At 32.4% G+C, this 24,704-nt stretch overlaps 4 protein-coding genes across 8 annotated transcripts; 3 read left to right on the plus strand and 1 right to left on the minus strand.

The window, feature by feature from the left end:
• Positions 1 to 202: 202 nt before the first annotated feature.
• Positions 203 to 5,855, plus strand: LOC100854880 (DEAD-box ATP-dependent RNA helicase 38). 4 transcript variants are annotated; one of them, XM_059739206.1, is made up of 9 exons: positions 214 to 413; positions 1,625 to 1,918; positions 2,309 to 2,346; positions 2,378 to 2,561; positions 3,546 to 3,611; positions 4,088 to 4,489; positions 4,598 to 4,709; positions 4,973 to 5,058; positions 5,234 to 5,855. In XM_059739206.1, exons 1-9 carry the CDS (start codon positions 309 to 311, stop codon positions 5,294 to 5,296), a joined length of 1,350 nt encoding a protein of 449 aa, XP_059595189.1. In that variant the 5' UTR covers positions 214 to 308; the 3' UTR covers positions 5,297 to 5,855. The 4 variants fall into 4 exon arrangements, with proteins under 4 accessions (XP_059595186.1, XP_059595187.1, XP_059595189.1 ...); XM_059739203.1 differs by lacking the exons at positions 2,309 to 2,346; positions 2,378 to 2,561 and having other exon boundaries at positions 203 to 413; XM_059739204.1 differs by lacking the exons at positions 2,309 to 2,346; positions 2,378 to 2,561 and having other exon boundaries at positions 203 to 410.
• Positions 5,856 to 9,070: 3,215 nt separating this feature from the next.
• Positions 9,071 to 9,595, minus strand: LOC132254212 (protein PELOTA 1-like). The gene has a single exon (XM_059739370.1). The coding sequence runs from the start codon at positions 9,593 to 9,595 to the stop codon at positions 9,071 to 9,073; it is 525 nt and encodes a 174-aa protein (XP_059595353.1).
• A 2,584-nt stretch (positions 9,596 to 12,179) lies between these two features.
• LOC100247014 (uncharacterized) lies at positions 12,180 to 12,859 on the plus strand. Its single transcript, XM_059739371.1, is given in 3 exon segments — positions 12,180 to 12,360; positions 12,448 to 12,698; positions 12,701 to 12,859. Coding segments are annotated over 3 exon segments (591 nt in total).
• Positions 12,860 to 14,188: 1,329 nt separating this feature from the next.
• Positions 14,189 to 22,277, plus strand: LOC100247027 (DEAD-box ATP-dependent RNA helicase 38). 2 transcript variants are annotated; one of them, XM_059739209.1, is made up of 8 exons: positions 14,189 to 14,281; positions 18,181 to 18,474; positions 18,867 to 19,094; positions 20,076 to 20,141; positions 20,615 to 21,016; positions 21,125 to 21,236; positions 21,500 to 21,585; positions 21,761 to 22,277. In XM_059739209.1, the coding sequence occupies exons 1-8, from the start codon at positions 14,204 to 14,206 to the stop codon at positions 21,821 to 21,823; spliced, it is 1,329 nt and encodes a 442-aa protein (XP_059595192.1). In that variant the 5' UTR covers positions 14,189 to 14,203; the 3' UTR covers positions 21,824 to 22,277. The 2 variants fall into 2 exon arrangements, with proteins under 2 accessions (XP_059595192.1, XP_059595190.1); XM_059739207.1 differs by lacking the exon at positions 14,189 to 14,281 and adding an exon at positions 16,945 to 17,196.
• Positions 22,278 to 24,704: the final 2,427 nt, after the last annotated feature.

A 24,704-nucleotide genomic window follows, 5' to 3' on the forward strand; every position in this document is an offset into this window, starting at 1 on the left:
TTCCAAGTGATGGAAGTTATGAAATTGATTCATGCAAAATAAACGGGCTTTGGTGGGGGCCCTACATCAAATAAATTTGCTTTAAAATAAAAATGAATTTTGAATGAAATATCATGCATGCTATTGGTGCTTCTTTATCTGTTTTGGTGACATGAGTGACATACTTTATGTTCATTACTATGCACTAATCTCATTTTGTGATAGCACGTTGGTTTTAGGGTTACATAACAGGGGTTCTAAAGGCGGTGAGCGAGCAGTACCTTGACTTCACTCTCAAATTACTCTGCTGTTTCCTCTCTTACTTTAGCATGCCGGAAGAACTTTGGGGAGATGTGGAAGATGATCCTCCGTCTTTGGAGTCTTTGCCTATTGACGAATCACTTGACGAGCCGGAGGATTCGAGCATCCAGGTGGTAAGACCTCCTTACGATTATTTCTCATGTTTTATATGAATTTATTCGATCTACTTGCTTGCTGAGAAAGAGGTCGAAGGGAATAACAGGAGATCAAGTTTTATCACAAACGCTTGCGAATTTCGAGCCCTATTAATTGGAATCAGCCGCTGATCATATTCTAATTATTTTGTTTATTTTGGGTGGATTCTTTATCCGCGTAATATAACCATGAGAAATATGAAACTCTGAACTTTGGTGTTTCTGGATTTTTTGCCCTTTTTTTTGTCAGCAACCAAACCCTAGATTGAAGGTGTTTTTATTTTATTTTATTTTTGTTTATATCTATTTTTTAAATTTTATTCTGGGTTTTTTGGAGGGTGGGTTATGGTAGGCGGGGGCGGCGGAAAGAAGGGTCGGTTGGTGTTGGTCGGATGGTTTGGTTTTGCTCTTAAGGTTTTTAAATTTTGATTGTTGATGCATTTGTGCTTTAAGTAAATTTTGCCCTTTTTTTGTCAGCAACCAAACCCTAGATTGAAGGTGTTTTTATTTTATTTTATTTTTGTTTATATCTATTTTTAAAATTTTATTCTGGGTTTTTTGGAGGGTGGGTTATGGTAGGCGGGGGCGGCGGAAAGAAGGGCGGGTTGGTGTTGGTCGGATGGTTTGGTTTTGCTCTTAAGGTAATGTAGGTCATGACAAGCTATTCGAGATCTCTTCTCGATGTTGTTCTCATTCCCCCGTTGAATGCCAGATTCTGTTTGATTGATCGGAAATGTTGGGGAAAAAATAGATCTGGAAAATTTCTAATTTACTCTAATGATCTTACTGCTGGTTTACTTGGCTGGATGAATGTATTTCACAGGGCTTCAAATTTCGATTTTCTTCTATTATCTTCCATTTTCTCACTGACCAAGCTAAGGATAGGAAGTTTGGTTTGGTTTTGGTCTTTATGAGTTTTGTTATCAAATAAATTTAGGCCCGTCTTCAATGTGTCATCATTAAGGTTTTTAAATTTTGATTGTTGATGCATTTGTGCTTTAAGTAAATTTTGGCTAGACTTGCCCATATGTTGTGGATCGGATCGCCGATGCATTTTGTTTTAATTCAAGGTTTGGTTTTGACTGTGATATATCTCTAGTTTGATATAATTTAGGTTGTTGAAAGTCACCCAAAAAGGGGGTAGTGGTGTTAGTTGTTATTTTTTTTATTAAGTTGGATCCTAAATGCAGGTTACTTCTGGTGATACACCATACACTTCTGCCAGTACTTTTGAGGATTTGAATTTGTCACCAGAGCTGTTGAGGGGGATTTATAGTGAGATGAAGTTTGAGAGGCCTAGTAAAATTCAGGCAATCAGTTTGCCTATGATTTTGACTCCTCCTTACAAAAATTTAATTGCTCAAGCTCACAATGGTTCTGGCAAGACGACTTGTTTTGTACTTGGAATGTTGAGTCGTGTTGATCCAAAGCTGCAAGTTCCTCAGGCCCTTTGCATTTGTCCTACAAGAGAATTGGCAATACAGGTTCTGTTCCTCTTTATTATTATTACTATTATTATTATTTTATTTATTTTTTATGTTGCTTTTTTCTCTGGAAAAATTATATTTGAGGGAATTACCTTTCCAATAAAAAATATGCAGGCATAAAAAAAGACTTTTTCCTGGAATCACAATTAAATACCTATGAACTAAGTAAATAGATTAGTGTCCTTGCGAGTCTTTACAAGAGAAGACACACACTACAATTAATACCCTGTGAAGTATTTTTTTTTTTTTTGATAGGTACCTTGTGAAGTGATTTTGATAGTTTATTACTCAGTACTTTTTACCAGATATATCTGCTGAAACATATAGAGGCTTATCGTTTGAATCTTTGAGGCTTTAGGCTTTAACAGCGGAAATTTAATGGTGCAGAATTTGGAGGTGCTTCGTAAGATGGGAAAGCACACAGCGCCTTCACCGGTAGTCGCTGTGAAATTGAAGTATAGTTTGCGCTATTCCAATGGACAGTGCAAACTATACTTCAATTTCACAGCGACCACTGGTGAAGGCCCAGGTAGTGATCGGCACACCTGGTACAGTAAAGAAATGGATGTCACATAGAAAATTGGGCATGAGCAACATGAAGATTCTTGTTTTTGATGAAGCTGATCACATGTTGGCTGAGGTAATCTAACAATCTTGTCAATACAGTTCAGAATCAACTCTGGGTTTTCTGTTACACTGTTTGCTTAGGTGGGTTCTGTTGGAATGTTCACTTGGACTCATTTAGGCTCCAAAAAAAGGGAAATAATGTTTCAACTATTGGTTGACAATTTGACATCTATCTCAAGCTGCCACTATGCAAAATTTTTTCAACATTTGTTGATAAGTTCCTGTCCTTATGATTTACATAGGGGTTTGGAGGTCAAGCTTGAAAAGGTGAAAATTTTAATATATGAGTATTAATCAGTCGACAAAAAAATTTGAAGGTGTTTTTTGTTTTCAGTGTGAGTAAATAATCAAGTTAAGCTATAGGTAAGCTTTGATTATATTCTGAAGATTTTTTTTGTGTAGTTTTTTTAATCTGTAGAGATTCTGTTGATGGATGGCTTGTGAGTGGTAACTATAGTCCTGATAAACCGGGGGCATATGACATGGATATCAACTCAAATTACATCCCCTTCACTGAAGGGAGGGAGGGAACATTAGAAACTTTACCTATTATGATATATATTTGGGATTTTGTTGCTGTTGGGTTGAGGTTGTTTGAAGTTTGCAGGAGTGTTTAGCAAGCTACAACCTAGATAAAAAATGAAGTTGTTGAACTTATATTCACAGATGATGCTGTATTGTGTGTGTGAAGTTTACATACTACCGAGCAAATAGCATTGCAACTATCTTTCTCTTTGGATCATGTAGGAGAGTCACCAGTAATCATTCTTGTTGAAGTTTGGATGACATTCCCTATGATCCTTAGTATTATGATATATATCCTTTTCCCCAATTCTAGGATGCAATCTTCTCCTTCTTTAATGAAAATTGGTTATCGCTGCCGTTAGTCACCCCTGAACGGCAGTGTTACTTGAACGAATAATATTTCACCATTGTTCTGATGCTTGAAGTACATGCTATTAAGAATGTGTTCATCATTATATTTATTTTGATGCAGGATGGATTTAAGGATGATTCTTTGAGGATAATGAAGGATATTGAAAGGAGTGGTGCTCAATGCCAGGTTTGTACCAAAAGTTCTTTGCTATTGGATTGTACTTGCATATTAGAAGTCGACAAAAATCATAGCTAGGAAGATACATCACAAGCTTGGTTTGAGGATGTGTGATGGATGACTGCTTAACTTTGTATAGCCAGGCTTCTGAAATCAGGTTCTAATTTTTTTTTATCCTTCTTTCTTCCTTTTTTTTTTCTCCCTAAGAATTAAAAATGCATTTCTTTATTTTGGGGAATGTTTTTTACATCAAACTGATGTCAAGACTTTTAGTTTCACCCTTAGTTACATTCAACTGAGAAAAAAAAAAAGAAGAAAAGACTAAGGTTCTCCTCGTTAATGCGATCTCACTTGCACATGCAAGTTTTAAGTTCTCATTTCTTGGATGGTTTGGATCTTTCTGATCAAGTTCTTAGTTTCATGTCAAAGAGCTAAAATCATACTATTGACTTCCTTTTTTTTTGTTGTGTCTTGAATTTCATTAGGTGCTTCTGTTTTCTGCTACTTTTAACGATACAGTAAAAAATTTTGTAACAAGGATAGTCAAAGACTACAATCAAATGTTTGTAAAGAAAGAAGAACTATCCTTGCAGTCTGTGAAGCAGTATAAGGTGAAATGCCCTGATGAACTCTCCAAGATTCTTGTGATTAAAGACAAAATTTTTGAGTTAGGACAGAAGCTGGGGCAAACAATTATTTTTGTTAGGACGAAGAATAGTGCAGGAATGTTACACAAAGCACTTGTGGATTTTGGTTACGAAGTTACTACCATTCAAGGAGCTCTTAGACAAGAAGATAGAGACAAGATAATCAAGGAGTTCAAGGATGGATTAACCCAAGTTCTCATATCGACTGATCTCCTTGCCCGAGGTTTCGACCAGTCAAGGGTAATTAAGTATTTCTAGTTTCTGTTTTTCTTTCTTTTTAATTTTTTTTATTCCCTTTACTGATAATGAATTTCCATGATGCTATTTGCTTCAAATTTGTCTCTGAAGGTGAACTTGGTCGTCAATTATGATCTGCCGCTAAAATATGGGACACAGGCAGAGCCTGACTATGAGGTGTACTTGCATAGAATTGGCAGGGCAGGGCGTTTTGGCCGCAAGGGTATGTTCTTGATCCCATGCTTCTGCTGTTGTTACTTTATGCTTGATATAATACTTCCTCCATTGAAATGTAATTATTATGCCTGCTTGTATGTTGTTGATCCCATGATTCCTTTTTGTTTCAAATATGGGAAATCAATAATGTAGTTTGATTCTCCTGTTGCAAATCATTTCAAGCTCAGATTCTAAATTGATGTATCCCCACCCAAAAAAAAGAAAAAAAAGTAGAGTATTCTAACGGATTTGTTTTACATGATTCTACAGGAGCTGTTTTTAATTTGCTGTGCAGTGACAAGGACAACATCCTGATCTCAAAAATTGAAAATCATTTTGGGGTTCAGATTGCAGAGGTAAGGTCTCCTTTATGATTGATTTGGTTGAGCATTTATTTATATAGGATAATAGAAAAAATTGGAAAAGATTTTGGAAATCATCCTGAGTACTACATGGGTTTACTTTTTGAGCAAAAATTAGAAGAAAGTATCAAAAAAATTTTAAGTCTTATTCCAACAACATGGATCACAGATTCCTTCGTGGCAAAATGATGATGACTTTGAGGCGGCAATGAAAGATGCTGGACTTTGTTAGTGGATAGAGCCAAGTGGATTATGGATATTCCAGTTTCAGAAGAGAGTTGATTTTTCAAAGAGGGACAGACAGACAGATGATAGTCATCTAAGGACCTTGCCTGGAAGGAGATGATTCTTTCCTAAGCAAGACATACATTCAAGAAAGACTTTTTGGAAGATGTATCTTTTATAATTTTCTTGTTATTTCAGTTGGGTTTTTGATGCAACTCTACTTATATGTAGCCATATGTAAACCCTTCCTCTCCCTTTCTCTCCCTATCTCGTCACCTTCATCTCACATGATTGGTTTTTTGTAATTTTTACAGTCTTCTTTGGTCCTTTTTCTCTTTGACGAGGTTTGATTTTGATTCTCCATCACCGGTCTATGATTCTCGGAAATTATTTAACAAATGTAGTTGTTAATGGGAGAATTTGGGGCTTTGGTCTTCTGGTCTTGTTAGCAGCTGGCTTTGTGTTTGTGAGCGGTTGTGTAATGGAATTTTCCGATTTATGTTTTGCCTCACTTCCTTCTCCAGATGCAGAGAAGTAAAATAATTGAGCGGGTGGTTTTTCAGTTATGCAATTTGTCCGTTTCTTTGTGTCTTTCGTGTCCTTGAAGTAGGTTCTTTCAAACTTCCAGTTTAATCCTTTGTGGAACATTGTATGAGACCCATCACTTTGCAGTCGACTGTATACTCTGTATTACATTCGAAATAAAAACTTAAACAAGATTGTTTCATTTGATGATGATTACCAAAGGAGATAAGACGGGATCAGAAAGGGACGGTAGGGACCTATTGGTTCCATGTCTTTCACCCTTCCCTTAACCAACTAACCAAGTGAGTTAGAGCACGGGGAATCCGGCTTCCTTCCCTTAACCAACCAAGTGAGTTAGAGCGAGGGGAAAGAGTTATTGGACTTCAGGAATTCTTAAACCAATAAAAGGTAACTAACCCACCTTCTCCGGGCGTGCCCAGGGTTTGGCTAGTGGTCCTTCTGCCGGTTGAGGGGCGTCATGTAGCCTACTGTGGGCCGATTTCTCAGCCTCGCCCACCGACCTGCTACGAAGGTGGAGTAGGAAGTGGCCGATACGCCCTGACGGAAGGTCTCTGACTTGTCAGTGTCGGCCTCCTCCCTTTGTCGACCAATCACTCGGTAGGGACATGCAGCCAGCACCTGGCGTCCCTCTTCTGCCTTTCATGCGGAGGTACGCAGCTATGCTGTCTCTCTTTTGTCACTCGGGGGCGTCAGGCATGGTTACTTTCCGGGCGAACGTGCTCTATGGCCATGTCCGGGGTGTGTGACGACAGTCTGCCCAGATTAGCCGTTTTGGATCCCCTTTGACCCAGGGTTAAGAAAATGGTAAAAGAAAAAACAAGGTAAAATTGGCTTTTATTTGAAAAAGAAAGATGGAGTTAAAAGATAAATTAGTTGGATGGTGATGAGAATGATAAGCTATTCATATTTAGAACATCACTGTAATGAGAAATGTAATGCTATGCTGATTCAGGAACGAAAAATATGTTATCCATTCCATTTTTTTTTTTTTATAAAATATAAAAGATATTCTTATAATATTTGATTTTTTTTAAATATGAAATCTTTTTTATATTTAGTGTTACTTAGATATCTTTTCAAAATTTATATTTTAATAGGGTTAATTTTATTGATAGCTTTTAACTTTTAAGGCTTGGTGTAACTACACCGGATCATTCTTGGTTTCAAATTTTATTATTAATATTTCTATAAATTTATTCTGATTATAAAATTCATTTTAAGAGGAATTTAGGTAAAAATAATTTAGATAAGAGTGTTAAATTTTTTTCTAAAAATTAAAATTTATTCTTCAAAAAATAAAATTTATATGTGAAATACTAATATAGAAGTAATAAATGACGAAATTTGAAATTAATAGTGGCCTAATGTATTTACATTAAATCTCAAGAGTTCTCAATGAAATTAATCATATTTTAATACATATTTATTTATTTATTTTTATTTATATTGTTAAGAAGTAAAATATTTAAAATTTTATAGATGAAAAAAATTATTATATTATAGTGTCAATCTTATGCTTAAATAGGTAATAGTATTATATTGGGGCATATAACTAGTATATATATATATATATATATATATATATTTCTTTTTTAAGGTCAAAAGTAAGTAATATGAAAGAAAGAAGGAACATGGGAGAAATAAATTGAAGGAAAACTATATCTCCATACGCCTATTTGCAAAAACATTATAAAGTAATAACTCAAAATTTATAAAATCCAAATTTTATATACTTATCTAAAAATAGTTAAAATTTTGTAAAAAACTATTATTCAGTATATTAAACTCGAATTATTTTCAAATGGTTCTTATTAATGTGTGAAAACATATTCTTCTCATAAACTCTTAAAAGTGAAATATTTATATTTTATATCTACCCATGAGAATGAGATATTTATATTTAATATCTTAAAATATATTTTTTCTCGTATACTTACGAGAATGGGATATATTCATATTTTATATCTTAATGAAAGTTTATTATATAAAAACACACATATCTTGTTTTATCTTGGTTAAGTATATAAAATAAATGGTTATTCGATGAAAAGGGTTTTTGAAAACCAAATTTTTGAAATTTGATTTCCCATCATTTTTCGGTCTTATTTGAACAAAAATTTCAATATTATTTTCTTATACAAATAACCCTCCCATTATTTCATCCTTTTAAATAAATATTTCTAAAATAACTATATGCTTCCATGCCAAATAAATGGATATAAAAAAAAAAAAAAAGACTAAAACTCGTTTAAACTTATAGTTTATAAGATTTTGGGTTTCTATAATTTTATCTTAATTGGTATATTTATTTTATTTTAGATATATGATTGTAAAGCGAAAAAAATAAATAACTTAAATGACTTATGAATGAAATTTATTTTTTGAACTAAAAATTATCCTCATTGATATTTAATTGATTTGTTCTTTTTCTATTAATAAAAACTATTATTTAGATAATAAATAATTATAAAATTGATCAAGAAAATGGAGGAGGAGAAGCCGTGTATTCATCTGCAAGTCTGCAACATATGAAATTCACTCCCCTTTAAATAAAATAATTCCAAGTAAAAGTCATGCGTATACTGTAAATATTGTCCAACAGAAAGTCTAAACTCTATTCTTTTAACCTAATCATCATTGCAAAAAGTCTAAACTGCAAAGCATCAATATCACAATTCCATGTCATCCAGATCAGGCAATGGAAACCTAAGAATAGCAGCAATCCCAGTTAACTGACCTAACTGCTCTCCCATTACATGATTGTGCGAATACACCAGGGCCTTCCCTCCCGCCTTCTTTACCGACTTAACTAAATCCGTGTACTTGTGCCTACTTCCATGGTTTGCACTCCGGTAAAGTTCATCACTTATAAACAGAGTGTCGATTGCCATAATTCATTTGCCTTCTCCACACTCTTTGATCCATAACACGCCCTACTTGAATCGTTGCTCAACATGTCGCACAAATCCTTCCATGCTGTTATCTCCACTGCCCCGTTTTTGCCCCGAATCAATTTCATTACCTCGGGCTCATGCAACACCGCTTTCAAAGTTGCTTTTCCTGAAGTATTCACCACTACCACACGTTCCTTATTTTCTTCTATTTGCTGCAGCTTCTGCCTTCGTGTGATTCTGCTAGCAAGTATTGCCGAAACTCCGTCCCGTTGGGACTTGCTATTATGACCAAGCTTACGAAGTTGAAATTTACGTGCTTTACAAATTCTGTTAAAATGTTTTCAAAAAACTTGTTTGACTTTTGCAGCTCTATTCTTGTTGAGATTGGTTTTAGATGGGGCTTCAATGTTGGCACAAAGTGTAGTGGCTATTTTCCCTATTGAGTACAACTCCGCGGATACGTCTTGTATCAACAAGACTGCGAGGTCTGCTTTAGCAGCATTGCCGTAGGAGCGTAGTTCCTCGATTGCATCAGAATCCCAAGCTTTCTTCTTCAGGTCAAACGGTTTATTCCTCTCAATCTCTATGGTGTGGAAGGCACCGGCGTCTACGTGTTCATTGTGCACCAAGTTCCTGCCGGCGACGCGGATTACTGAGCCTACTTTATCATAATCGATGGCGGTGATTTTGATTTCAAGTGTGAGTCTAACTCTGCCAAAGGCGGTTTTGCGGGTTGTATCGGCAACGATGACATCGCCCTTAGAAATCAAATTGTAGAGGAGCCACATGTCATCTAGTTCTTCAGGAACGATATTGATGATTCCACCGCTATTAGGAAGGATTTTTTCTTCTTCTACCAGCTTCATCCTTTTCAGAGAAAGTATGGACTATGAACAACAGAAATTATAAGCGAAAAGAATAAATAACACACAAAACATAAAAGATTTTATATGAAAAACCATTCACAAAGTCTTCCAAAGACTTTACGGATATTAAAAATACAAGTTAGAGATCAAAAAATTATAATTCATTTACAAGAGGTTTATAAATTTACCTTCTACTTCTTCAAACTAACACTTGAGCCAACCAAAGCAAAACAATTACGAACTTTTTTGAGAGTTTTGGGATAAGTATAAAGGATAATAGCTCAATGGTGATGCATAAGTTTATATATTTATATATATATATATATATATATATATATATATATATATATATATATATATATATATATATATATAACCTAATGAACTTTGAATCAAATTGGAACTCGAAAACCTAATGAACTTTGAATCAAATTAGAAATCATCTCCGACTAAAAAACAATTTAAAAATTTAAGAAAGATTTGAAATGCAATATTTAAATTATTTTCCAAATTTATTAAAAGATTTGAAAAAATTATCTTTTCTAAATTCTCAATTTAATTCATTTTCTAAATTAATTTTATTATTTGAAAATCATTTTATTTTTAAATTCTCAATTTATTTATTTATTTTCAAATTAATTCCTAATTTTGGGGTGTTAACCTTTTGGGGTGTTTGGTATACGGGAATAGGGAGTGAGAATAGACATCTTAAAAATTATTTAGGTAGAAATCAAATCCAACTTATAAGTCGGATATGAATTCATCAAAAGTAGGTGGTATTCTGATTCATTAAACCTATTTGATAATATAAAATAACCTAAATTTACTATTTTATTATCTTATCTTCAACCCCGATGCTTATCTTCTGATTTAAAAAACGAATATTTAAATTTTTTTTAAGGTTATGAAAATTATCGGATATGATACTTGTTGAAAATTAGAATGAAATTTGAATTCTTTTATTCATTCTTTTTTAAAATAAGAAAAACATTTGTTAGCTTTCAGAATTTAAATATTATAATAAATATATATATATATATATATATTTTTTTTTTTGGTAAAATAGAATTTTATAACTACTTAAGCATGACAAATTATTCAAATTTTTAATAAAAATAATAATTGAATATTTGTACATGAGGGTTATATGATTTTTTATGGTTAATTTTTTATTTATCGAGTATATATATATATATATATATATTTTTAAATTATATGGAATGATATCATTGTAAATTTGTTTCTTTTTCATTTCCATTCCTATTATTATTAAATATTGAAATAGAAACAAATAATCATTTTAATTTTACATTTCTAAGTTCATCCAAATGCTAGAAATAAAATAATCAAATTCATTTCTATCCACTAAATAATAGGAATGAAAACAATATATTCATTTCCATTTATTATAAATTTATTTCTTTTTATTCATTATCCTCATTAATACAATCATATTTACCTATTTAATTCAAGTTGCCTTGACGGAGGAAAGTAATCTAAAACTAGCATCGATAGAATAAATTTTTTAACTTAATCTCAATAGCCTGCTTCACTAGCACTCTTTTATTTCCTTTTAATCCAAATTTGATTTTCATTTGGTTTATATTTTTTTAAAACATTAATAAGTTTGTTTATTTCTTGTTACGTTATTTATTTATTTTTTAAATAGCTTTTATTTATAATATTTTATTTTTAATTATTCTTTCTATGATATAATTATTTTTTAAAATAAAATTTTAAAAATAATTTATTAAAATGTATTATCAAAATTTTTTTTAAAATAAATTATTTGCTAAGAACAAAAATAATTTAAAAATAAATTATTTTTTCGTTTTTAAAACCGTCTCTTGATCTTCCAATGCGTTAAAAAATGGTTGATATTAAGTGTAATTTTTTTAATAATAGTTTTTATAAATTATAAATTTAAAATTAAGAACAGTAATCATATCCCATCATATTTGGAATATTGAAAAAAAAAAAAAAAGCTGAGAAGGTGAGTAGAAAGTTATTTCCTTTTCATTGTTAAAATTGAGAAATTGAAATTAATTTGAGTTGGGAGCCAAAAACAATTTCTTCCCTCAATAACATCTCATCCACAATTGACAATTTGACACATATTAAATAAAGTTGGTAGGTGCACAAAATTAATTCAGCCAATCAACTTCATCTCTCAACAGCTCGTAATATGTCCACTGTGCCAATCAATTAAATCTCACATATATCAACGGACACAAGAGCTTAACCCCTTCTTACATATATTTATTTTTTATGAAAATTTTTGTAATTGCAATTTGGGGTACGGTGTAGGGTGGCTTTGATTCATTTGCATCCTGAGTAGACGTGTTCATTATTTGAGAGTCCACGCAGCTGCCAACATTTTATTATTATATATGGCCGATAGGTATATATCATTTGGTAAGGTGGTTTGCACGTAGCAAGTTGTGCTCTTCCACCTCTGTGTACCGTATACGTGGCTCCAACACTTTGTCATTCGCTTCTTATATATCTATGTTCAAGGGGGCTGTGCCGCTCTGGTCAAATACTTTACCGGTTGCTTACATTTGTATGCGTGTCTGAGAGAGAGATGGCGGCGGCTGCGGTGGTCATGATGATTGCAACATCACTACTACTGATTGGGATTGGGAGCGTCAATGTAGGTGAGGCTTGGGAGGAAGCCAATGTGATCCATGTGGGTGGGAAAGTGTTGTGCCAAGACTGCACCAAGGGCTGGAATGAATGGGTTAATGGCTCCAACCCCATTAAAGGTACTGATTCGTCTCTCTCATTACTCGTAAGCTGCCTATGATTAGTGGTGGTAATGGCATAATGTGGTTAATTTGATTGGATTACAGGTTCTAGGGTATCTGTTACGTGCATGGATGATAGGAGGAGGGTGATGTACTATGGAAGTGATGAGACTGACGAGGCGGGAAAATACTAGCTGATTGTGGACAAGTACGTTAATGGGAAGGAAGTGAAAGCCACGGGATGTTGGGTGAGGCTGGTGTCTTCCTCAGATCCTACTTGCAACATTCCCACTGACTTTGCCGGTGGTCGCTCCGGGGTGAAGCTCCAGCGACCTACATGGATTTATCGGGATATCAAACCAAATACACTGTGGATCCATTCTACTATACAACTCCCCTGTGCGATGAAATGGTTTCAATTTCTGCATCTGACTTTTTGTTTTCATATTTTATTTGGTATTGTAATTGTCAATCATCCACATGTTGGAATTATAATTCAAAATCTCTTCAAATTTAACAAATTTGATGGACTTGTACCAATATTATAAATAAATATTTAATTAAAAGGATTGGATAATATTTTAATGTATTGAAAAATTATCTATAAAATCTTATTTTGAAATTTTTATTTAAAAAATGTTTGATGTGAGATGGAAATTAAAAAGAAATTATTAAAAGATAATTTTGCATGAAAGAGATTATATTTGATGTTTTTAGAGATAACGGAAATTTTTAAAAATTTATATTTTCCACCCACCAACGCGATGTCAACGTATGAAGGCTTTCAGTTGAATCCAAGCCCATTCCCTATAGGCTTTATGGCAGGTTTTGGACCAATAGGCGAATTTTACTCCCTACTTTTGAATTGACGGAATCCGTGATTCAATGCCTGCCACGTGGAACACAGTAGAGTTGGCGATGAAGGCCATGGCTATGACTCATAAACCGTGAGAGCCCTACTAACATTTAACAACAAATAAGTTTCCTCCCAAATGCCAGGTTTTTTTTCCCATATGAGGCAATGATACTAAAATATAAAACAGAACCTAACTAAAGACTGATTAGAGAAATGTCAATGGATAACAAGGCCGCAATATTTACTACTGATTTCCCTTGGCCACTTAATTGGGTAACTGTAGATCTTCAAAATTTACTAGCTGAGTACAGTCATAATAACTATGCTTGCATCATAATTTTGTTGGGTTCTTTTTTCTTTTTCTTGTCTCCAACGGTTTCCACATCTTACATTTCCTTCTCAAGGGCTATGTATCTTAAAGCATAAGGGGCTTGAATGTTTCTATTATTTGTTTCTGATAAATTGTGATTCAAGTACAGAGGTTTGATGCAATGAAAAATCTATTTAAAACACCAAACCAAGAATCCTAGAAAGAAGCCCAAATGAAGAGAAAAAATGAAAATAAAAAGATGGACATGAGTATATATATTAGCTAGTGAGCTGGTACTTCCTTATGCAAAAAACTACTCAGAAGAAAGTGTCATTCATCACCATGGTACCACCATTTGTAACCTACGGTATGACCTATCTTCCCTTCAGAGGAAATTCCGGTTTTAGCCCCAAGTGGGAGAGCAGGAGCTCCCTCATACGTAGGCCTTGGGGCTCTCATCAAAGGCAAGCACTGTATGTCTAAAATTAAAAAAAGAGCATTTTGAATAGAAACGGAAAGTTAAAAACGGGGAACGGAGTAGAGTCGGTTTGTAACTTTGTAGGAGTGAAAAGGGGAATGGTTAGTAGTGAAGTCAAGGTACTGCTTGCTACAAAACAGGGGTTCTAAAGGCGGTGAGCGAGCAGTACCTTGACTTCACTCTCAAATTACTCTGCTGTTTCCTCTCTCACTTTAGCATGCTAGAAGATGCACTTGACGATGAGGCCAAGGAGGCCGAATCACTTGACGAGCCGGAGGATTCGAGCATCCAGGTGGTAAGACCTCCTTACGATTATTTCTCATGTTTTATATGAATTTATTCGATCTACTTGCTTGCTAAGAAAGAGGTCGAAGGGAATAACAGGAGATCAAGTTTTATCACAAACGCTTGCGAATTTCGAGCCCTATTAATTGGAATCAGCCGCTGATCATATTCTAATTATTTTGTTTATTTTGGGTGGATTCTTTATCCGCGTAATTTATTTGAACAAGTCTTTTTATTTTTTATTTTTAAAATCCTTTTATAATAATAACTTATAAAATATCCTTAATTTTATAAAACATTAAATTTTTTTTTTGATTCTTTAATATTAAAAAGGTTTCTAAAAAATTACATAAGAAATCATGATATATAAAAAATTAAAATTATTTTTATAATATAGAAATTTTTGTTTCACTATAATAAAAAATTGTATCCTAATTTAAAAAAATATATATTTATCTTTAGTTTATATATAATTATAAATTTAATTTTTATTTTTTAATAAGATTTAACTTGAATTTGATTTTATATTATTATAAATTAATTTTATAATTTTTTTATAAAATAAAAGTAATAAATTATTTTTAAAAACAATACAAATTCTTTCCTCCAAGCTTTTTATTTTTTTATTTTAAAAAACCGTTTTTTTATTCTATATTTTGAAAAACATCGCGATACAGCCCTAAATTTCTTTGTTTTTAAAAACCGCCTATCGGTCTCCCTTTTATGTTCCATTTTCTAAAATTAAAAAAAGAGCATTTTGAATAGAAACGGAAAGTTAAAAACGGGGAACGGAGTAGAGAGTCGGTTTGTAATTTTGTAGGAGTGAAAAGGGGAATGGTTACAAAATAGAGCTTTGACCCAAAATAATGCTTTTTAAAAAAAAATTCCAAAAAATAAAGTGGTTTTGAAAATAATGCCCGATCTAATGCGTTTGTGCCACATAAGCCGCCACGTCATAAAACCGTAGTTGGTGACTACGGTTTTATTTTTCTAAAGTGTTTAGAAACCGTAGTTACCAACCACGGTTTTAACTTTTAAGTTTAAAGCCGTAGTTGGTGACTACGGCTTTGACCTTTTTTTAAAATGGTCAAAGCCGTAGTCACCAACTGCGGTTTTAACTTTATATATATTTATATATAACTTTAATTTTTTTAATAAAAATATTATATTATTTTGATTTTAAATATACTTATTTCATTATTTTAAAAATTATAATATACGAAATTAAATAATTGATATTTTTAATTTGATATAAAAATATATTTTTGAATTTTATTAAAATAATAGGCACTATATTTAATATAAATATAATTAATTAATTAAAATAAAATATAATAAATTATGTTTATTTAAAATAAATAAATTATAAATGCCTATTTAGAAAAATAAAAAAGTAATATAAATTATTATATTAATTAATAATTTTTTATATATTATATATAAGTGGTATATAATACCTCTCACACACACATATAAAAAAGTCTAATTTAAGTTTAAAATTTATCACATTTTTATTTAAATATATAAATAAATTTTATTAAAACATTTGACACTATATTTAATATAAATATAATTATTTAATTAAAATTAAATATAAATAAAATATAATAAATTATGTTTATTTAAAATAAATAAATTATAAATGCCTATTTGGAGAAAAAAATAATATAAATTATTATATTAATTAATAATTTTTTTTATATATTATATGTAAATAGTATATAATATCGCCGGAAGATGGGCAACTAAGTCTCCCATGTAAGGCTCCCATAAAACCTGAGTACAGGTTTAAATGGTTAACAATAGCACATTACATCTTATATGTACCTGGTCATGGGTAATTTATATTATTTTTTTCTCCAAATAGGCATTTATAATTTATTTATTTTAAATAAACATAATTTATTATATTTTATTTATATTTAATTTTAATTAAATAATTATATTCATATTAAATATAGTGTCAAATGTTTTAATAAAATTTATTTATATATTTACATAAAAATGTGATAAATTTTAAACTTAAATTAGACTTTTTTATATGTGTGTGTGTGAGAGGTATTATATACCACTTATATATAATATATAAAAAATTATTAATTAATATAATAATTTATATTACTTTTTTATTTTTCTAAATAGGCATTTATAATTTATTTATTTTAAATAAACATAATTTATTATATTTTATTTTAATTAATTAATTATATTTATATTAAATATAGTGCCTATTATTTTAATAAAATTCAAAAATATATTTTTATATCAAATTAAAAATATCAATTATTTAATTTCGTATATTATAATTTTTAAAATAATGAAATAAGTATATTTAAAATCAAAATAATATAATATTTTTATTAAAAAAATTAAAGTTATATATAAATATATATAAAGTTAAAACCGCAGTTGGTGACTACGGCTTTGACCATTTTAAAAAAAAGTCAAAGCCGTAGTCACCAACTACGGCTTTAAACTTAAAAGTTAAAACCGTGGTTGGTAACTACGGTTTCTAAACACTTTAGAAAAATAAAACCGTAGTCACCAACTACGGTTTTATGACATGGCGGCTTATGTGGCACAAACGCATTAGATCGGGCATTATTTTCAAAACCACTTTATTTTTTGGAATTTTTTTTTAAAAAACATTATTTTGGGTCAAAGCTCTACAAAATAGGGGTTCTAAAGGCGGTGAGCGAGCAGTACCTTGACTTCACTCTCAAATTACTCTGCTGTTTCCTCTCTCAGTTTGGCATGGCGGAAGATGCACCAAAGCCAAAGCAACTGTGGGGAGATGTGGAAGATGATCCTCCGTCTTCATCTTCCACACCTGCAGTCGACCTCCCCGTGGAGTCTTTGACTATTCACGATGAGGCCAAGGAGGCCGAATCACTTGACGAGCCGAAGGATTCGAGCATCCAGGCGGTAAGACCTCCTTACGATTATTTCTCATGTTTTATATGAATTTATTCGATCTACTTGCTTGCTGAGAAAGAGGTCGAAGGGAATAACAGGAGATCAAGTTTTATCACAAACGCTTGCGAATTTCGAGCCCTATTAGTTGGAATCAGCCGCTGATCATATTCTAATTATTTTGTTTATTTTGGGTAGATTCTTTATCCGCGAAATATAACCATGAGAAATATGAAACTCTGAACTTTGGTGTTTCTGGATTTTTTGCCCTTTTTTTTGTCAGCAACCAAACCCTAGATTGAAGGTGTTTTTATTTTATTTTATTTTTGTTTATATCTATTTTTTAAATTTTATTCTGGGTTTTTTGGAGGGTGGGTTATGGTAGGCGGGGGCGGCGGAAAGAAGGGCGGGTTGGTGTTGGTCGGATGGTTTGGTTTTGCTCTTAAGGTAATGTAGGTCATGACAAGCTATTCGAGATCTCTTCTCGATGTTGTTCTCATTCCCCCGTTGAATGCCAGATTCTGTTTGATTGATCGGAAATGTTGGGGAAAAAATAGATCTGGAAAATTTCTAATTTACTCTAATGATCTTACTGCTGGTTTACTTGGCTGGATGAATGTATTTCACAGGGCTTCAAATTTCGATTTTCTTCTATTATCTTCCATTTTCTCACTGACCAAGCTAAGGATAGGAAGTTTGGTTTGGTTTTGGTCTTTATGAGTTTTGTTAGCAAATAAATTTAGGCCCGTCTTCAATGTGTCATCATTAAGGTTTTTAAATTTTGATTGTTGATGCATTTGTGCTTTAAGTAAATTTTGGCTAGACTTGCCCATATGTTGTGGATCGGATCGCCGATGCATTTTGTTTTAATTCAAGGTTTGGTTTTGACTGTGATATATCTCTAGTTTGATATAATTTAGGTTGTTGAAAGTCACCCAAAAAGGGGGTAGTGGTGTTAGTTGTTATTTTTTTTATTAATTTGGATCCTAAATGCAGGTTACTTCTGGTGATACACCATACACTTCTGCCAGTACTTTTGAAGATTTGAATTTGTCACCAGAGCTGTTGAGGGGGATTTATAGTGAGATGAAGTTTGAGAGGCCTAGTAAAATTCAGGCAATCAGTTTGCCTATGATTTTGACTCCTCCTTACAAAAATTTAATTGCTCAAGCTCACAATGGTTCTGGCAAGACGACTTGTTTTGTACTTGGAATGTTGAGTCGTGTTGATCCAAAGCTGCAAGTTCCTCAGGCCCTTTGCATTTGTCCTACAAGAGAATTGGCAATACAGGTTCTGTTCCTCTTTATTATAATTACTATTATTATTATTTTATTTATTTTTTATGTTGTTTTTTTCTCTGGAAAAATTATATTTGAGGGAATTACCTTTCCAATAAAAAATATTCAGGCATAAAAAAAGACTTTTTCCTGGAATCACAATTAAATACCTATGAACTAAGCCAATAGATTAGTGTCCTTGCGAGTTTTTACAAGAGAAGACACACACTACAATTAATAATACCCTGTGAAGTATTTTTTTTTTTGATAGGTACCTTGTGAAGTGATTTTGATAGTTTATTACTCAGTACTTTTTACCAGAATTATATCTGCTGAAACATATAGAGGCTTATTGTTCGAATCTTTGAGGCTTTAGGCTTTAACAGCGGAAATTTAATGGTGCAGAATTTGGAGGTGCTTCGTAAGATGGGAAAGCACACAGGGATTGAATCTGAATGCGCTATTCCAATGGACAGTGCAAACTATACTTCAATTTCACAGCGACCACCGGTGAAGGCGCAGGTAGTGATCGGCACACCTGGTACAGTAAAGAAATGGATGTCACATAGAAAATTGGGCATAAGCAACATGAAGATTCTTGTTTTTGATGAAGCTGATCACATGTTGGCTGAGGTAATCTAACAATCTTGTCAATACAGTTCAGAATCAACTCTGGGTTTTCTGTTACACTGTTTGCTTAGGTGGGTTCTGTTGGAATGTTCACTTGGACTCATTTAGGCTCCAAAAAAAGGGAAATAATGTTTCAACTATTGGTTGACAATTTGACATCTATCTCAAGCTGCCACTATGCAAAATTTTTTCAACATTTGTTGATAAGTTCCTGTCCTTATGATTTACATAGGGGTTTGGAGGTCAAGCTTGAAAAGGTGAAAATTTTAATATATGAGTATTAATCAGTCGACATAAAAATTTGAAGGTGTTTTTTGTTTTCAGTGTGAGTAAATAATCAAGTTAAGCTATAGGTAAGCTTTGATTATATTCTGAAGATTTTTTTTGTGTAGTTTTTTTAATCTGTAGAGATTCTGTTGATGGATGGCTTGTGAGTGGTAACTATAGTCCTGATAAACCGGGGGCATATGACATGGATATCAACTCAAATTACATCCCCTTCACTGAAGGGAGGGAGGGAACATTAGAAACTTTACCTATTATGATATATATTTGGGATTTTGTTGCTGTTGGGTTGAGGTTGTTTGAAGTTTGCAGGAGTGTTTAGCAAGCTACAACCTAGATAAAAAATGAAGTTGTTGAACTTATATTCACAGATGATGCTGTATTGTGTGTGTGAAGTTTACATACTACCGAGCAAATAGCATTGCAACTATCTTTCTCTTTGGATCATGTAGGAGAGTCACCAGTAATCATTCTTGTTGAAGTTTGGATGACATTCCCTATGATCCTTAGTATTATGATATATATCCTTTTCCCCAATTCTAGGATGCAATCTTCTCCTTTAATGAAAATTGGTTATCGCTGCTGTTAGCCACCCCTGAACGGCAGTGTTACTTGAACGAATAATATTTCACCATTGTTCTGATGCTTGAAGTACATGCTATTAAGAATTTGTTCATCATTATATTTATTTTGATGCAGGATGGATTTAAGGATGATTCTTTGAGGATAATGAAGGATATTCAAAGGAGTGGTGCTCAATGCCAGGTTTGTACCAAAAGTTCTTTGCTATTGGATTGTACTTGCATATTAGAAGTTGACAAAAATCATAGCTAGGAAGATACATCACAAGCTTGGTTTGAGGATGTGTGATGGATGACTGCTTAACTTTGTATAGCCAGGCTTCTGAAATCAGGGTCTAATTTTTTTTTATCCTTCTTTCTTCCTTTTTTTTTTCCCTAAGAATTAAAAATGCATTTCTTTATTTTGGGGAATGTTTTTTACATCAAACTGATGTCAAGACTTTTAGTTTCACCCTTAGTTACATTCAACTGAGAAAAAAAAAAAAGAAGAAAAGACTAAGGTTCTCCTCATTAATGCGATCTCACTTGCACATGCAAGTTTTAAGTTCTCATTTCTTGGATGGTTTGGATCTTTCTGATCAAGTTCTTAGTTTCATGTCAAAGAGTTAAATCATACTATTGACTTCCTTTTTTTTGTTGTGTCTTGAATTTCATTAGGTGCTTCTGTTTTCTGCTACTTTCAATGATACAGTAAAAAATTTTGTAACAAGGATAGTCAAAGACTACAATCAAATGTTTGTAAAGAAAGAAGAACTATCCTTGCAGTCTGTGAAGCAGTATAAGGTGAAATGCCCTGATGAACTCTCCAAGATTCTTGTGATTAAAGACAAAATTTTTGAGATAGGACAGAAGCTGGGGCAAACAATTATTTTTGTCAGGACGAAGAATAGTGCAGGAATGTTACATAAAGCACTTGTGGATTTTGGTTACGAAGTTACTACCATTCAAGGAGCTCTTAGACAAGAAGATAGAGACAAGATAATCAAGGAGTTCAAGGATGGATTAACCCAAGTTCTCATATCGACTGATCTCCTTGCCCGAGGTTTCGACCAGTCAAGGGTAATTAAGTACTTCTAGTTTCTGTCTTTCTTTCTTTTTAATTTTTTTTATTCCCTTTACTGATGATGAATTTCCATGATGCTATTTGCTTCAAATTTGTCTCTGAAGGTGAACTTGGTCGTCAATTATGATCTGCCGCTAAAATATGGGACACAGGCAGAGCCTGACTATGAGGTGTACTTGCATAGAATTGGCAGGGCAGGACGTTTTGGCCGCAAGGGTATGTTCTTGATCCCATGCTTCTGCTGTTGTTACTTTATGCTTGATATAATACTTCCTCCATTGAAATGTAATTATTATGCCTGCTTGTATGTTGTTGATCCCATGATTCCTTTTTGTTTCAAATATGGGAAATCAATAATGTAGTTTGATTCTCCTGTTGCCAATCATTTCAAGCTCAGATTCTAAATTGATGTATCCCCACCCAAAAAAAAGAAAAAAAAGTAGAGTATTCTAACGGATTTGTTTTACATGATTCTACAGGAGCTGTTTTTAATTTGCTGTGCAGTGACAAGGACAACATCCTGATCTCAAAAATTGAAAATCATTTTGGGGTTCAGATTGCAGAGGTAAGGTCTCCTTTATGATTGATTTGGTTGAGCATTTATTTATATAGGATAATAGAAAAATTTGGAAAAGATTTTGGAAATCATCCTGAGTACTACATGGGTTTACTTTTTGAGCAAAAATTAGAAGAAAGTATCAAAAAGATTTTAAGTCTTATTCCAACAACATGGATCACAGATTCCTTCGTGGCAAAATGATGATGACTTTGAGGCGGCAATGAAAGATGCTGGACTTTGTTAGTGGATAGAGCCAAGTGGATTATGGATATTCCAGTTTCAGAAGAGAGTTGATTTTTCAAAGAGGGACAGAGAGACAGATGATAGTCATCTAAGGACCTTGCCTGGAAGGAGATGATACTTTCCTAAGCAAGACATACATTCAAGAAAGACTTTTTGGAAGATGTATCTTTTATAATTTTCTTGTTATTTCAGTTGGGTTTTTGATGCAACTTCCTCTCCCTTTCTCTCCCTATCTCGTCACCTTCATCTCCATCACCGGTCTATGATTCTCGGAAATTATTTAACAAATGTAGTTGTTAATGGGAGAATTTGGGGCTTTGGTCTTCTGGTCTTGTTAGCAGCTGGCTTTGTGTTTGTGAGCGGTTGTGTAATGGAATTTTCCGATTTATGTTTTGCCTCACTTCCTTCTCCAGATGCAGAGAAGTAAAATAATTGAGCGGGTGGTTTTTCAGTTATGCAATTTGTCCGTTTCTTTGTGTCTTTCGTGTCCTTGAAGTAGGTTCTTTCAAACTTCCAGTTTAATCCTTTGTGGAACATTGTATGAGACCCATCACTTTGCAGTCGACTGTATACTCTGTATTACATTCGAAATTAAAACTTAAACAAGATTGTTTCATTTGATGATGATTACCAAAGGAGATAAGACGGGATCAGAAAGGGACGGTAGGGACCTATTGGTTCCATGTCTTTCACCCTTCCCTTAACCAACTAACCAAGTGAGTTAGAGCACGGGGAATCCGGCTTCCTTCCCTTAACCAACCAAGTGAGTTAGAGCGAGGGGAAAGAGTTATTGGACTTCAGGAATTCTTAAACCAATAAAAGGTAACTTACCCACCTTCTCCGGGCGTGCCCAGGGTTGGGCTAGTGGTCCTTCTGCCGGTTGAGGGGCGTCATGTAGCCTACTGTGGGCCGATTTCTCAGCCTCGCCCACCGACCTGCTACGAAGGTGGAGTAGGAAGTGGCCGATACGCCCCGACGGAAGGTCTCTGAACTTGTCAGTGTCGGCCTCCTCCCTTTGTCGACCAATCACTCGGTAGGGACATGCAGCCAGCACCTGGCGTCCCTCTTCTGCCTTTCATGCGGAGGTACGCAGCTATGCTGTCTCTCTTTTGTCACTCGGGGGCGTCAGGCATGGTTACTTTCCGGGCGAACGTGCTCTATGGCCATGTCCGGGGTGTGTGACGACAGTCTGCCCAGATTAGCCGTTTTGGATCCCCTTTGACCCAGGGTTAAGAAAATGGTAAAAGAAAAAACAAGGTAAAATTGGCTTTTATTTGAAAAAGAAAGATGGAGTTAAAAGATAAATTAGTTGGATGGTGATGAGAATGATAAGCTATTCATATTTAGAACATCACTGTAATGAGAAATGTAATGCTATGCTGATTCAGGAACGAAAAATATGTTATCCATTCCATTTTTTTTTTTTTTTATAAAATATAAAAGATATTCTTATAATATTTGATTTTTTTAAATATGAAATCTTTTTTATATTTAGTGTTACTTAGATATCTTTTCAAAATTTATATTTTAATAGGGTTAATTTTATTGGTAGCTTTTAAGGCTTGGTGTAACTACACCCATCATTATTGGTTTCAAATTTTATTATTAATATTTTTATAAATTTATTCTGGTTATAAAATTTATTTTTAGGGGATTTTAGGTAAAAATAATATAGATAAAAGTGTTAAATTTTTTTCTAAAAATTAAAATTTATTCTTCAAAAAATAAAAATTATATGTGAAATACTAATATAAAAGTAATAAATGACGAAATTTGAAATTAGTAGTGGTATAATGTATTTACATTAAATCTCAAGGGTTCTCAATGAAAATAATCATATTTTAATACATAATTATTTATTTATTTTTATTTATATTGTTAATAAGTAAAATATTTAAAATTTTATAGATGAAAAAAATTATTATATTATAGTGTCAATCTTTTGCTTAAATAGGTAATAGTATTATATTGGGGTTATATATATATTTTTTTCTTTTTTAAGCTCAAAAGCAAGTAATATGAAAGAAAGAAAGAACATGGAGAAATTAATTGAAGGAAACCTACGTCTCCATACACCTATTTGTAAAAAGCCATAAAGTAATAACTCAAAATTTATAAAATCCAAATTTTATATATTTATCCAAAAATAGTTAAGATTTTGTAAAAAACTATTATTGAATATATTAAACTTGAATTATTTTTAAATGGTTCTTATTAACGTGTGAAAACATATTCTTCTCATAAACTCTTAAAAATGAAATATTTATATTTTTTTTCTCGTATACTTACGAGAACAAAATATTTATATTTTATATCTTAATGAAAGTTTATTATATAAAAACACACATATCTTGTTTTATCTTTTGTTAATTATATAAAATAAAAGGTTATTTGATGAAAATAGGTTTTGAAAACCCAATTTTTAAAATTTGATTTCCTATCATTTTTTGGTCTTATTTGAATAAAAATACCATAATTATTCTCTTATACTAATAACCCTCCCATTATTTCATCCTTTTAAATAAATATTTCTAAAATACCTATATGCTTGGCATGCCAAATAAAACGGACTAAAACTCGTTTAAACTTATAGTTTATAAGATTTTGGGTTTCTATAATTTTATCTTAATTGGTATATTTATTTTATTTTAGATATATGATTGTACAGCGAAATAAATAAATTAAATGACTAAGCATATGAATGAAATTTATTTTTTGAACTAAAAATTATCCTCCTATTTATAAAATTGATATTTAATCGATTTATTCTTTTTCTATTAATAAAAACTATTATTTAGATAATAAATAATTATAAAATTGATCAAGAAAATGGAGGAGGAGAAGCCGTGTATTCATCTGCAACATATGAAATTCAATCCTCT

This window comes from Vitis vinifera, chromosome 8 (genome assembly GCF_030704535.1).
Source record: "Vitis vinifera cultivar Pinot Noir 40024 chromosome 8, ASM3070453v1".
Taxonomy (NCBI): Eukaryota; Viridiplantae; Streptophyta; class Magnoliopsida; order Vitales; family Vitaceae; genus Vitis; species Vitis vinifera.

Excerpts from the sequence above, each read along its gene's own strand:
- LOC100854880 (XM_059739206.1), top strand. The coding sequence starts at position 309 with ATGCCGGAAGAACTTTGGGGAGATGTGGAAGATGATCCTCCGTCTTTG. Across the intron at positions 414-1,624 it reads AGGATTCGAGCATCCAGGTG|GTTACTTCTGGTGATACACC; the intron begins GTAAGACCTCCT and ends TCCTAAATGCAG. Across the intron at positions 2,347-2,377 it reads AAGATGGGAAAGCACACAGC|TATAGTTTGCGCTATTCCAA; the intron begins GCCTTCACCGGT and ends GTGAAATTGAAG.
- LOC132254212 (XM_059739370.1), bottom strand. The coding sequence starts at position 9,595 with ATGAAGCTGGTAGAAGAAGAAAAAATCCTTCCTAATAGCGGTGGAATC.
- LOC100247027 (XM_059739207.1), top strand. The coding sequence starts at position 17,026 with ATGGCGGAAGATGCACCAAAGCCAAAGCAACTGTGGGGAGATGTGGAA. Across the intron at positions 17,197-18,180 it reads AGGATTCGAGCATCCAGGCG|GTTACTTCTGGTGATACACC; the intron begins GTAAGACCTCCT and ends TCCTAAATGCAG. Across the intron at positions 20,142-20,614 it reads GGAGTGGTGCTCAATGCCAG|GTGCTTCTGTTTTCTGCTAC; the intron begins GTTTGTACCAAA and ends GAATTTCATTAG.